The sequence below is a fragment of the Camelus ferus genome, chromosome 12 (genome assembly GCF_009834535.1).
Source record: "Camelus ferus isolate YT-003-E chromosome 12, BCGSAC_Cfer_1.0, whole genome shotgun sequence".
NCBI lineage: Eukaryota > Metazoa > Chordata > Mammalia > Artiodactyla > Camelidae > Camelus > Camelus ferus.
Genome location: NC_045707.1, coordinates 51107693 through 51121702, shown reverse-complemented (window position 1 = coordinate 51121702; position 14010 = coordinate 51107693). Strand labels below are relative to the sequence as shown.

The 14010-nt window shown below is 31.2% G+C and overlaps 1 protein-coding gene across 1 annotated transcript in view; it reads right to left on the bottom strand.

Annotated features, from left to right (window-relative positions):
• Positions 1-14010, bottom strand: part of CEP290 (centrosomal protein 290) — an 81536-nt gene that overhangs the window by 47471 nt on the left and 20055 nt on the right. Inside the window, 10 exon segments of the mRNA XM_032493651.1 lie at positions 1594-1824; positions 1914-2016; positions 3254-3369; positions 5137-5286; positions 5675-5839; positions 8745-8887; positions 9627-9711; positions 11259-11371; positions 12390-12477; positions 12550-12650. Of these exon segments, the coding sequence (XP_032349542.1) occupies positions 1594-1824; positions 1914-2016; positions 3254-3369; positions 5137-5286; positions 5675-5839; positions 8745-8887; positions 9627-9711; positions 11259-11371; positions 12390-12477; positions 12550-12650 (1295 nt within the window).

Here is a 14010-nt window from a genome sequence, read left to right as displayed (position 1 = left end):
GCACTGCTATTGTTATTGTTAATCCCAATATAAGAATATTATTTTCAAATTAATGTATGAATATTGTAGTATAAAACTAATAATTATTTTAATGTTAGATTTAATGTTATTTTATTGAAGATTTCCATGTTTAAAAAAAAAAGAAATATAAGGCACAGAATCAAAGGTTAGTAAAAACTCCAAACTACTTACTTACCCTAAAATGTTAAATTTGAATAGAAAATAATAATATGAACTCATGGTTTAAGTCTATACATATTTTCCTAACTTGTTTCCTGGAAGGGACTAGTAGCAGTGATACTTCAAGAGCAAATGACACCTTGTACCGGTGGTATCTAAGTGCCGTCTCCACTAAAAAGAACTAGGGCTCTTTAGAGAAGTACACAAGATAAATCTTGGACATCATGTTGTGCCAGAAAACAAACCAAGCTTTGCAGCCTGGTTCAAAGATGATGGATTTCTGTCAAAGGGACACAATAGACAGCTTTAAAGGGCTCCCATTGGCCAAAGTGGAAACAAAAGAATAATGGCTCCAACTGACTTAAAACACAGTTATTTAAAAGTGTGTGAGTCTGCTACAATACTTAAGAAAGAGAAAGCTGGAGGGTGCAGCGGGTGGGAGGGGACAGGCAGAAGCAGAGTACACCAATTACGTATTTTGAAAACTGTCATTAAAAGGAAAGAATGAAACTTTTATCTTTCCTTTCAAGTAAGAACCATACTTCAAGAAAACCAAAGAGCTTGGGCTAATGAGGAAAAGCTCTTTATTTTACAAAAGAATATCTGCTAATAAATGTAGAGAACATAACTAGAAAATCATGATTTTTGCAACTCCTAATGAAATAACTGGGTCAGCAACAACAATTAAGTGGATGCTAAAACCATTAAGAGAATTGATGAAGAACTGGTCATTTGAATGGTACCAAAACATCACTGAAGAGTTAAATAAATCACTTAATAATAGGGATACATGGCTGTCTCCCCCTTAATAAAGTAATCAGGCATGAAACATGGGACTACTAGACATTCTATCTCTTGAAGTGATGCAAGTACAAAGCATTACTTACAGAGTATTCTTGCCAAAAATGTTTAACCTGAATATAACAAAGGCTTCAGAGTTAAGTTTTAGAAAATACAATTGATAGAGGAAGAAGTAAAATTATGCTAGAAAATAATCAGATAAATATTCAATATTTTTCAGAGAGAAAAAAAAAGGCGGGGGGGATTCTGTATTAAAAAGATTTGTGACATGTAACATTCAAATACAATGCAGGGTCCTTGACTGGATCCTGGGACACTGAGGAAATGTGTATGGTCTGGACATTAGATAATACAAGGTACTGCAGTCAATTTTGTTAAGCATGGTAAAGTCATTGTGGTTATATAAATAGAAAAAGACTTTTTTAAGAGATGCACACTAAAATATTTAAGGGAGAAATGTCTGTAATTAAAGTAGTCCTACAAAAAACAGATGATGCAATTATAGCTGCATGTTAATAAATGTTAACTATTAATTCAGGTGATGGGTACTCATCATACTATCCTTTCTTCTTAAAATTTGAAAATTTTCGTAGTCAAAAAAATCAGATGTACCTTAAAACGTTGCAAACGTCCAATTTTCTCACCGACTTCAGCCTCCATTGATATCAATTCATTCTTCTGTTTCCCGTTTTCTTTTCTAAGTTGTCTCTCCATTTCTACTAAAGTAGTATATTGCCTTATGAGTGACTTTTCATTCACTTGCAAGACTGTGATCTTTCTACTGTTTTCTGAGAGTATTTTTTTCATTTCATCTGAATCCATCTGAAGAGCACTGAGCAAATTCTGCAGAAAGTCACATTTTTATTACTTGTTGAACCTAGCTATCTTAGTTTGTATAATAGTGTATATTGACTTTAAAAGCTTTTACTTACATTATATTCTTTTACTTTTATAGCATCTTGTTGGATTTGATCCTCAAGTTTTCTTTTTTCCTCTTTCATTGTTTCAGATTCTGTTTTCCAGGTCTCCTTTTCACTTAAAAAAATAACAGCACAGTAAACCTAATATAATACTTAACTATAGGAAGAGACAGCTTTAGATTATGGAAATTTAAAGTTTTCATAAAACAAGATAAATCATAACTACTCAATATCTGATAATATAAGAAGTCAAAATTCCATTTGAAAGGATTTATCCTCAAAGGTACGTTTTCATTTAATAAATGCAAGGTAAAGAAATTACTTTATCAAATTATTTTCATTATTCTATGAATTATCAGTCTACAACTGTTACACTATTAACAACTGCAGCTGAATCTTAAACATTTTATTAATAAAAAAACAGAAAACAATTAGGAAAATAATCAACATCCCAAACTAATTCTAGAAATCAAGTCACAATATTCTGACTCTACTCTTAAATTTGAGTATTAATACTTGTGAAATATTTAGAATACCAACAAAGTAAGAAATCATTAGACTTAAGCTAGGTAAGACGCCGTTGCCTACCCAAAAGATATTTCATAGTCACCTGCAATCTGCTTGGCATAAACCATTACGGTGTCATCATTCTTTCTGCCACTGAATGGTTCAAATTTAAACAAATAATTAGTATAGCTTATTAATCCAATTCTAGCTAATTAGATCTAAATCTGCCAGAAGCCTCTGGAAAAATTTTTAATGTAAAAATAAAAAGTTACGTGGAAAAAAAAAAACCCTTTCTTCTTCCATGGGGATGGTTCCATCTTCCTTGAACTCCTTCATCTATTTCACAACCATGATAGGAGATAATATAAACTACACTATAATATTCCCAAATACGACCTACCCTATAATTAGCTTTGGGTTTCTTATTAGATCAGATAATAATCAGCCTTAGTGTTTAAATCACCTTGATCAGGTATTCTAATTACTAAGGATATTAGTCCACTGGTACAGATGAGATGGCAGAAATAAGCAGAAACAGGTCAGTTCCCTATGAAAATAATAAATAATGATGACAGTGATGAAGAAGAATGTTGCTAATAGTATTTACAAAGTGTTCATATGTGCCATAAAATTCATAAAATGCTCATACCTGGGCATTTTTGCATAATTCACTTAAGATTCATAATAACCCTATGAAAAAGGTATCATAGACTTTTTAGATAAAGAACTAAGATAAAATGAAGGTGAAGAGGCATGAAGAAAAAATATTTAAACATTTTTATGTTACTTATCTTTAACAAGAATATGCAGCCATTATATTTATAAAGTTTTGCTAAAAACTATACCTCAGATATTCTTTATATAATAAACTTTGTTGATGACGAATTACTGCAAATTTTCTGTTATAGTCTTCAAGAGAATCTTCTAAATTCTTTAACTTATTTTCTTTATATTCTAGTTCCTAAAAGTTGGTTTAGAAATTAGAAGAAAAAAAGCATCAGAATACATTTTAAATCTGAAGGTATAATATATTCTGACAAGATTATAGAAAAATATATAAAAGAAAATATTCAGCAAATCCATAAGCAGTATAGATCATTTCTCTGATTATTTTGAACATCTTAGTTTAAGGCATACAGAATTAAGCAATATGTGTAAAAAAGAAGTGCTATAAAATAGGTAAAATTATTTTCATCATATATGACAGTTACAGTAACCATACAAATTATCAGCTACAGTAGTTACAAACAGACCCCGAGTTACCGAGCTACTCAGCCCCAGACACCCTTTTGTGAACATACACATTCATACCTCCACCCAAATTATCCTTTCCAATTACTTCATTTTGAAGATGAGGAAACTTGAGACTTAGAAGGATTAAGTAACTTACTCAACATTAAAACACTCATTAGTACCACACTTGGTAACCATTTCCTAAGCACATATGCCAAGCCTGGGGCTAGGTGCTTTACGTATTTACAGATCCAACACTGAAGTTCAGGTCTGTCTGACTCCAAGGACCTTGCTACTTCCGTCACTCTATGCTGCCTTAGGTTTGGGAGTCCAGCACCTGTTTTGCCACTCTTAACAGGTTTTCAGATTCCCAGTTAATGTTCTCTAATCTACTACAATGCTTCTCATGCGTTTTTGTATATAACGATGAAAAAACAAATATGAATCTTATCTCAAGCAACATGACAATGCCATGCTGATATTATTGACAGTGTTCCTGTCTTGGAGAAAAATAAAGTCATGAAGAGTGCTAAATTTAAAAGTAATGATATAAGATGATTTATAAATTAATGTTCTAGTAAGTAGTTAAGGTTGTCCCTCCCTGACAATGTACAAATTCCAATATTCAAAAAAGATTAGTTAATGTAACTTACAAATACATATACAAGTACTTGATATTCATAACTCAAGTATATTCTCAAATGGACTATCTAGGAGAAACAGCAGTCATTATAATCAAAAATGTATTTTCATTGGTTCTGAACACATTTTTGTAATGGTATTTGCAATGTATGTGATGTTGTGGATATTCACATTTCAAATGAAAGAATGAAAAGCATCTCCCATTAGGCCATTTATAATGACCATAATATAAACAGCAAAACTGAGAAACACAGGGAAGGCAGTGCCCTTTCTAATTTGCTAATGGATTAACTAACACTTTACAGTGTAAAGGGAAGAAAGAGATAAAGGACAATTTTGTTTAAAAGTTTCTTCTTGTAGTTAACACACACACAAAAAAAACAACTCTAACCATTACACTAAAAAGCTGTGTCAGACTTTATTCACTTGAATTGCTTTTCCAACCAGCAATAGATAAGGGTTTATCTTATTTATACATTATTAGCTTATAACACCTGCATGTTATTCTACCTGTCAATAGCATATTTCATATGAATGGCACACATGAAGATGTGTCAGCATGCTTCTCATTCAGATGAGTGGAACAAATTGCTTTTATTCATAACATTCCATCTAACAACAAAATCCGTTACATATTTGGCAGGGGGTGGGTATAGCTCAGTGGTATAGTGCATGCTTAGCATGAAAGAGATCCTGGGTTCAATCCCCAGTGCCTCCATTAAAAATATTAAAATGAAATTTTAAAAAATATATCTCACTGTTAATATTCTAAGAACTCAAAGGAATACATGATGATTAAATTATAAACATACTATTAATTATTTTTGCTATTCACATATAAAATTTTCAGTACCTGTAAAATATGTATTAAATATTCATTCTGAGAATTAATGATACTGGCACTAGATGGTGCTATTCCGTCAGGTAAGTCTAATCCTTTAAAAACAACATTTGATCCTTCTGACTGTCGTAAAAGACCGGTCTCTTTTTCAAGATGATCTATCTGGAAATGAACAGTTCAGAAATGAGAATTACATCTCTTACACCTAAAGAAAGACAAATTTAAAAGCAGTAATTTATACCACCTACTGAATATCTTTAAAAAGTAAGTAGATGAATGCTTTGCTAAGAATTAATTAAATCATATTTTAGTTTCTACTTAGAAATGCCTATGTATATATGTAGAATTTCCGTAGCCCTTTATATTATAAAGCACTTATTTTTCCACTTAATATTTTATGCAAAAATCTGAACAGAAGCTTTCCTAATGTTGAAAGAATTAATTCAAGGGACATTTTCTCATAAAATAGTCATTTAAAAAAAATCAAATGTTTCACATTAAACTTTTGTTCATAAGCTTAGCATTTTCTTTTATTTAATACAATTCTCACCTTTAAATTTGCTTTTGCTAACTGCTGAGAGTAATTTATAGCCTCCTTCCGAGATTCTCTGAGTTCCTGTCTTAATTCTTCATTCCTTCCAGTAAGTTGATCAACTTGGGCTTTTAAATGCAGATTGGCATCAAATATTCCTTCTGTATTCTTTGATTCTATAGCCTAATATATTCAGATTATATTGAAGAAATGTGAAGAAAAACACCAAAATCATAGTAAAATAATCTACCTTTAAGTAAAATTCACATTTTAGCATTTTACTATTCTCATTGCCATGTGTAATAAAATACGCCAAATCTATTTCTTATTTATAAATTTAAATTTTTAAGACTCGAGTTTAAATACATCAGTATTGCTAAGCATAGTAATCACTTCCTTATAGCAATTAACAAATATCTAGCTAATCCAAGCAGACTGGTAGAACAGAAAAACAACTGGACAGTAATAAGACGACTGGAGTCCAAATCTGAACCAATCTCTTACTAGCTGGGCACGTGACTTAAATTCCTTACACCTTAGTTTTCTTACCTTAGTTTCCTTATCTCTAAGGAAGAGAACTCTTTCTACTTCTCAAGATTTTTATATAGTCAAAATGAGATAATTTATATGTAAATACTTTGAAACTGTACAGCACCTGAGTTTAAAGCATGAGCAAAGGAACGAAATAGCTACTACACTCAATTAGGTAAATTTTCAGTGCTTCCTCTCCACACAGTTGAAGCATACATAATAACAAAAGCAAAGTATGATAACACAGTATTATCTAAGAGTGCTGGATAAGGAAAAATAATATGACAAATACTAAAATATTATCAAAGAGGATTCACTGGTCCTAATTCTCCAACAATGGCATACATAAATATACCTACACCCATGTATACATCTACAGAATACATACATATAAAATATTTGACTTTTAAAAGAATTGTACAGAAATGAAGGCAGAAGATAAAGAAAGAAAGGTGAGTAAAAGCACATGTAATCTACTCAGGAAGTTGATCTGGGATTAACTTAGGGCAGTAGATTTGTAAAAGTAAATCTTTACCCCAAGGAGGTCAGAACAGACTACGTGGAGTAATAAGCTATACTAATTCAAAGGGGATAGCAGAAAGACAGAAGTAGGCAGAGGAGATACTCTGACAGATGGCAAAGTAGTCTAGTTAGCTGTCTTGCTGAAAAAGAGCACCATGTTGACTCTACGGCCTTTGGTAAAATGAGATTGAATTAGATGGTGATTAGGGGACCTGAAAAATATACTGTAGCAATAGAAAGTGAATTGAAGTGTGTAAACTGAAATTATCTGATCCAAAGTGTAACTGATTCCGAAGATTTCTTAGAGGAAGTATCGTTAAGTTATTTGTTAGTATCAGACAAGGCACGTCAATCAGAAAAAAGAAAAAAATAATAAAATAACAACCCAGAACAGAAGCAATTGAAATCTATGGAAGCAGCACTCCGGGGACGGTCAGAGGCTGTCAAGTGAAACAGAAAAAGTCCAGGTTTTCTAAGCTATTCATTCTGCTTCTATTTGGTCACTAAGTAGTTTTCCTTGTATAATACAGTTTGCTCTAAGATACAGAATTAGTAATGGGTTGCATCATAGACAAAAGATGTTCACATAAGAAAGCATGAAGAATCATTTAGATATTCAAAATTGCAGAGGCAAAACAAAGTCACTAACCAGAGAAGGAAAGTCAGAATGAATAACAAACATATAAAGAGAATCAAATGGTTTTCATAAATTTTGACAAATCATTTTCTTGCCCCAGAAATTTTTTAACATACCAGTATCACTCTCCTTCTCTGGTAGCAATATGGTATTGTTTTAAAAAAATAAAAAGTATTCAACGATTCACTAGTCATCATTAAATAGGCAACTCAATGAATAATAAGAATTTTTTTCTAATCAAATCAATCACAGTATAATAGTATAATAATGCCTGTTAAATATGTTCAGATTATGTAAATGACATATTTAAATATTAAGAATCTAAAAATGTATATTTTATTCAAGGTTATAACAGACTCTCATTAATACTACAGAACTCTTAAGACCCTATATGATAAGTATAAATAGAATGTCATTTGATGGTTAAAATCTTTCTTGTAGCAATGTTTAACTCTTTAGATATTTAAAATATTCTTATTACCTTCTATTACACTTCTAGGCTTGTGGCATAAGGTCCTAACAGACCTACCCTTCCACATTTAACAAGTGAATACAAAAAACTACTACATACATGTTTGTTCTAGAAAACAGAAGCAAGCAAATTTTGGAAGGGACTTGAAACTTGGAAGACAGTACCAGCAAGGAGTGAATTTGCTAATTAAGGCTTTACTGCGCGGGCAAGCTGCAGTTACAGTGACCTGTCTTCCGGCCTAGAAAACCAGAGGTTAGAGCCCAAAGCCATAGGAAAGTGAGAGGAGAATCCCAGAAAAAAAAAAAAAAAAAGAGCCAGCAAAAGGGAGCTCCAAATTCTGTGTAAAAGTTCTACCAGGTCTCAGGCTGACCCTTACAACAGAAAAATGGAGATGACAGAGGAGAGCATCAGTGAACGTGAAGATAAATCAAGAGTAATTATCCAATTGAGAGAAAAAAGATTAAAAATTAGGGGAAAAAATGAACAGAGCCTAAAACAAAACAAATAAACAAACAAAAATGAACAGAGCCTTAGGGACCTATGGGACAGTATCAAAAGGCCTAACATGTTTCATTGAGTCTCAGAAGAATGGGTCAGCAAAAATAATTGGAGAAAGTAATGGTGGAAAACTTCCCAATTCTGAGTGGCAATAAGCAAACAGATTCAGAAGCTCAGCAAACCCCAGACAAGACACACACACACACACACACATACACCTTGGTGCATTACAGTCAAACCAGTGAAAACCAAACAAAAAAAAGTTTTCTGAAAGCAGCCGGAGAAAAACTACGTATTTCATACAGGGAAACGATTCAAATGACAGCAAATGTCTCATTAGAAACTACGCAGACCACAGAGAGTGGAATAACATCTTAAAAGTGATGAAACAACAAAATAAAACCATTCATATGAAAAAAATAACTTACATTAACTAGTCTTTCAAGACTAGGAATAATTAGAGACGTTTCCCCTCCTTTAACATCAGGATCTTTCTGCATTTCCTTAATAGCTTGCAATATTTCTTTCATACCTTCTTCAAGTTGCTTATTTTCTTCAACTAATTCTTTTACTAGAATGACATTTTTCTCAGTGAATGAATAAATCTTTTTTATATTTTACACTATTCTATGGAGATGGCAAATATTTCATATACAGTAAAAATTATCCATTGGTAAAATGCAACTATAAATAAATGCCCCCAAAATTCAGCAAGTGCAATGTGTGAACAGTAGAGTTAAATCTCACAGCTGTTTAAATTATGTGCATATACATATATATCTCATGGCTGAAAGGAATAAATCATGAGTATACTTTACCTTCACTTTATATTAAAAAAAGTCTTTTAGGGAGGAAGATATACCTTAGTGGTAGAGTGCATGCTTAGCATGCATGAGATCCTGGGTTCAATCTCCAGTATTGCCATTAAAAATATATAAATAAACCTAATCACCTACCCTCCAAATGAATAAATAAATAACATAAAATGGAAAAAAAGAAATAAAAAGGCACTGACATTTAAAAACTAAACTAAACTAAAATAAAATAAACTTTTAAACTGGTTTTTCTAACTTCACTTTCAAAAGAGAACAGAAGAGAAAAAATAGACTTATTTATCATCACAAAAAATTCAGGTTAATAACATTCTCTGAAGATGAATATAGCAAGATAAAGGAAAGACAAAAGTCTATACATTACAGAGGAAACTAAGGCTAAAACAGACTAGAAAACAGAATGTATTAAAGTCCTTCAAACCTATAATTTTCAGTATAAAATAAATAAGTATAGAAAAATAAGGAATAGTAACTTACATTTATTCTGAAATTTGGCTATTATTGTTCTACTTCTTTCTAAATCTCTTTCCTTTTCAAGTAGTTCTCTTGAAAGAAATTCATTCTAAACAAAACATTAAAAAAATCAATTTTTAAAAAAATAACAATAATTTAGACTTTTGAAGTTAAAAAAAAAGTTTATTGAGGTTTCACACACCCAAAACAAGCTATAGAAACATAGCAGCAGTCATAAAAAAAAATAAAATCTAAAAGGTAAAACAGATAATGATCCTCTTCCCACCTTCTCCCTCCCCACGACACCCAAGGCAAAAGCCAAACAAATAATAAAGGTTTTTGTCTTTAGTACCACAATCAACTCTTTTAACGATCTGCCTTTACACTACCTGTTCTGCCTGGTTTCTATGACATTCAAGCTCTATTTCTGCATTTCTAATCTGTGCTTCTTTGATCAATAAATCCTGTGCTATGACCTCATTCTAAAGAAACATTTAATACATTTGGCAAGTCAATGAGTTCATTTCAAATGTATTGCATTTTTAGATTAAAAAAAAAAACAGAATATGTATAAATGAGTGTTAATGTGCAAACATGAAAAAAAAAATTCTTATTATAATTACTACTTATAGAACTTTGTTAGAGAAGTAATAGAAAAGAATTAAAATGCAATCCCAGGAATGTAATTTGGAAGAAAACTCACCTGAGACGTAAGAAATACTAGTTCTGTCCGTAACTGTTCTATAAGATTTTCCAGTGGATCTATCTGAGATAATTTTGACTGTGTAGTCGTAGGCACAGGGTCTGGAACACTAACTTCAAGTTTACTTTTCAAAATCTCTATCTGTAAGGGTATCTCACTTTTTCTTACGTCTTCTCTCAAATTGGTATCAGCATATTTTATTTGGGTGTGAACCTGTTCATCTTCTGATGTTGCTGTTTGTGATTTACCCAAGTCAGGTCTATTATCATGAATTTGTTGACAAAATATTGCAGATTTTTGCCTAACTGGTAACTTCTGCATTAAGTCTGAAGCTGTTGATAAGGCTTGTAAAGATGCAGCACTTTTTTGTGTGAAATTAGTCTTTTCAAGTGCCTGATGGCTTCTTGACACTTTCTTCATTGAGTCATCAGAAAGAGAGTATAAATAGTCGTTTATTTCTTCACGACTCTCCCTACTAAAGGTACTGATTAATGATTCTAGATTTCTTAAAGATTGTAGACAGGGTGCTTTAAAAATCTCCCTTATTGTAATAGTTTCTGGAGATGAAATATCTTTTACTTGTAGAGATGAAGAATGTCTACTTAAAGAGGCAGAAGGATCCACTTCACTTTCTACACTGTGATGGATTTCAGGTAACATTCTTGATAATGATCCTATGGTCATGTTCTCTTCTGGCTCATTCTGATATGACTGTGGAATATTGGATGATGGTCTCCTATGCAGCAGCTCTACTTTATCTGAACTCCTAATCTGTATTCAGAGTAAATAATGCCTCATTAATCAATCTTGGGATCAACAGGTTATTTACATAAAACTTTTTTTTTATTTAACAAGTATAAAAAGCAGCAAGGTCTAAAATGAGATGAGGGCAGAAATGAAAGCACTGATAATAACATTTTTCTTTATTCTCTTTGCCATAACAATATGTTTACCTTTGATTGTGCTTCACTCATATTTTTGAGACTCATGAAATCAAATCTTCTTTCTCCCATTCTATGCTCCTGAGAAAAGTTTTCAGTTAGATTCAGGTCCTCAACAGTTAATCCTACACATAAAAGAATTAACAAATTTGAAACATAAAAATAATTCTCCTATTATTCCAATACTTTAATTCATAAGAACTAGAATCAAGTTTTAACTCAAACAAAAGGTAGAATTATTATTTCCAAAATCTTTGATCCACATGTAGCCTATATAATCACCTAATTTAGCTCACTTTTAATAAGATATTAATGAGAAATGAATACAAACTTTACCTTCTCTATCATTCTTTGCCCTTATGAATAAATACTAAAATAGTTAAAAGACACATGTTAAAAAAGTAGACAAGAATCACAAATAACAACTAAACTGGTTAATAAATTATGAAGTTTTACCTTTCTTGAAATTTTTTGATGTACTATAGAGACCATAATGCTAAAAAAGGAAAGAAAAGAAAAGAAAAAAACAGAAAAAAACCTTCTTTATTCATAGACACTTGTGGACTTGGGCCAAGTTAGGAAAAAAAAATTCCTCCTTTTCTATGGTCTTCTTACAAAAAAGCATTGCAATAGCTATTAAAAAACTAAACCAACTATTCTCTTTACATTATGTAATATAAACCAAAAAAAAGTTAATTTTTACTCAGTAAAACATTACTTTCACTTAGTAAAGAATAATGTAAAAAGAATGCTTCCAATGCGTAACTCTTAAGGGAAAATATTAACAATAATATATATTAACATGGAAACTACTAAGTTTTATCATTACTAATTATAACATATTGGGATTATTTAGAAATTAATACAGACTACATTGTAAATTTTTTAAGAGTCCATGATTTTTAATATTGTTTTTTGTTCACTTATTTTTATTTATTTTATTATTTTTTTCACCTGTTTCAGATTTAGGACTGAACCCAATGACACTCATATACCCTTCATCAGGCCATTATTTTCATTTATTAAACTTGTAGCAAAACCACAGTCATATAGTAAAAATATTTCGAACAGAACAAAAAATTTCAGATTCAGACGAGTCATTTTCCATTGGTTCTTTTAAAGGTTTGGAATAACTGAGTATACCTGAAGTTGCAGTTCTTTTTCCTTTTTCTTGAGCCATTTGACGAATTTTTTTCTTCAGATCAAGTCGTTCTTCTTCTAGACTTTCAATCTACAAAGTGTAAATTATTAGTATTTTTCTTTACTTCAACCAAGAAAATAACCAACTGATTACTGCACTTGCCTCTTTCAAAAGAATCTGGTTTTCAGCTCTGTACTGCTGCTGCTTTAAACTTTTGCTATTTCTAAATTCGGTTAAATCAATCATTGTCTTCGGTTCAAGGCCTAAAATAAAATGCAATTATGATTGAAACCTTATTAACATCCAAATAAACTACAAAAATTTCATACAGCAACTGGTTATCATCAAGCAATAGGTTACAGTCTATTTAGTCAGCATCACTGAAAAATGGGTTACCTTTTGTACAAGAATTTTTCAGAAAGTCACACTGTAACACTACAAGCTAAAATTATTAATGGAAATATTATGATTTGTTTTCTCCATGTTGAACTGTCACAGAGGTACTATAATGTATTAACAACAGAAGTTTTGGAATAAAACAAGATTAACTTAAATTTCTACTTTCAACAATTAACTGAGTTGTAGGGATAATACTATATGTATGTCTGTATTTATATTTTTGGCTTGTTGTCAGGAGTATAATTAATTAACCCAAATAAAGAACTTAGTACAGTGCCTGGCACAGAGTAGGCATTATTAATATCAGTCTCAATTATATTATCATGACTAGCCTGATGTTCTCAGTGTGCCTCTTTCCTAACTTCCAATTACTAAGCACTATGCTCTGAAAACCAGATATCAAGACTGTCTCAAGTAGTTATAAATCAAGATTTCGAGCCTTTAAAATATGGAAAATCTGGTGTTTGTGACAGCTATCTACACAGCTCAGTCATCTTTAGGAAAGCCCAAACTGAAGTTAGCTGTGATTGATAAGCCGAGTACATTAGAAGTCTAACTTGAGGTTCTGGCATGATTCTGTGTTCCAGTTAGATGCTTTTTTTTTTTTTTTTACAAATAAATAATATGTATAAAATATTTATTTCCCCTTCCTTTAGAGAATAGTTTTTAAAGGCAATCATTTAAACTCTAAGAAACTACTGGTATTTAAGTCATTGTTCAGCTATTTTTTTGTGTTTTAAAGTAGCAATTTAGATTGCAGTCATAAAATTCAAACTAGAAATATTTACTACTGAACTATTTATTGATATCAGCATATAAACTTTCAAGCTATACTTACTAATTACTTCTTAGAATCAATAGTAACCTTAAAATACTCAACCCAATTAAAACTTAACAGTCTAAATTATAAGTCAAGTATTTAAGTCTTAAAAATGATTAAACAGTTATTTCTAAATGTTCCCATGCATCCATCTGAAACTAGAGCGTTTTGCAAACCAACAAACTACTTTTGTTGAAAAAAAGGTTAACTTCTAATGTGGGATATTAACTTATTAGACTTTCATTTTTCAAACAAGCAATTATTACAGAGGAGATCCCAGACTGAATATAGCAGTGCTCCTGGTCTGCCCATCCACTGCTCCAACTGCATCAAATTCATAATTCACTTCAATTGGAACAGCTCTACTTTTACTTGTTTTAAATATTTTTATAGGAAGATTTATT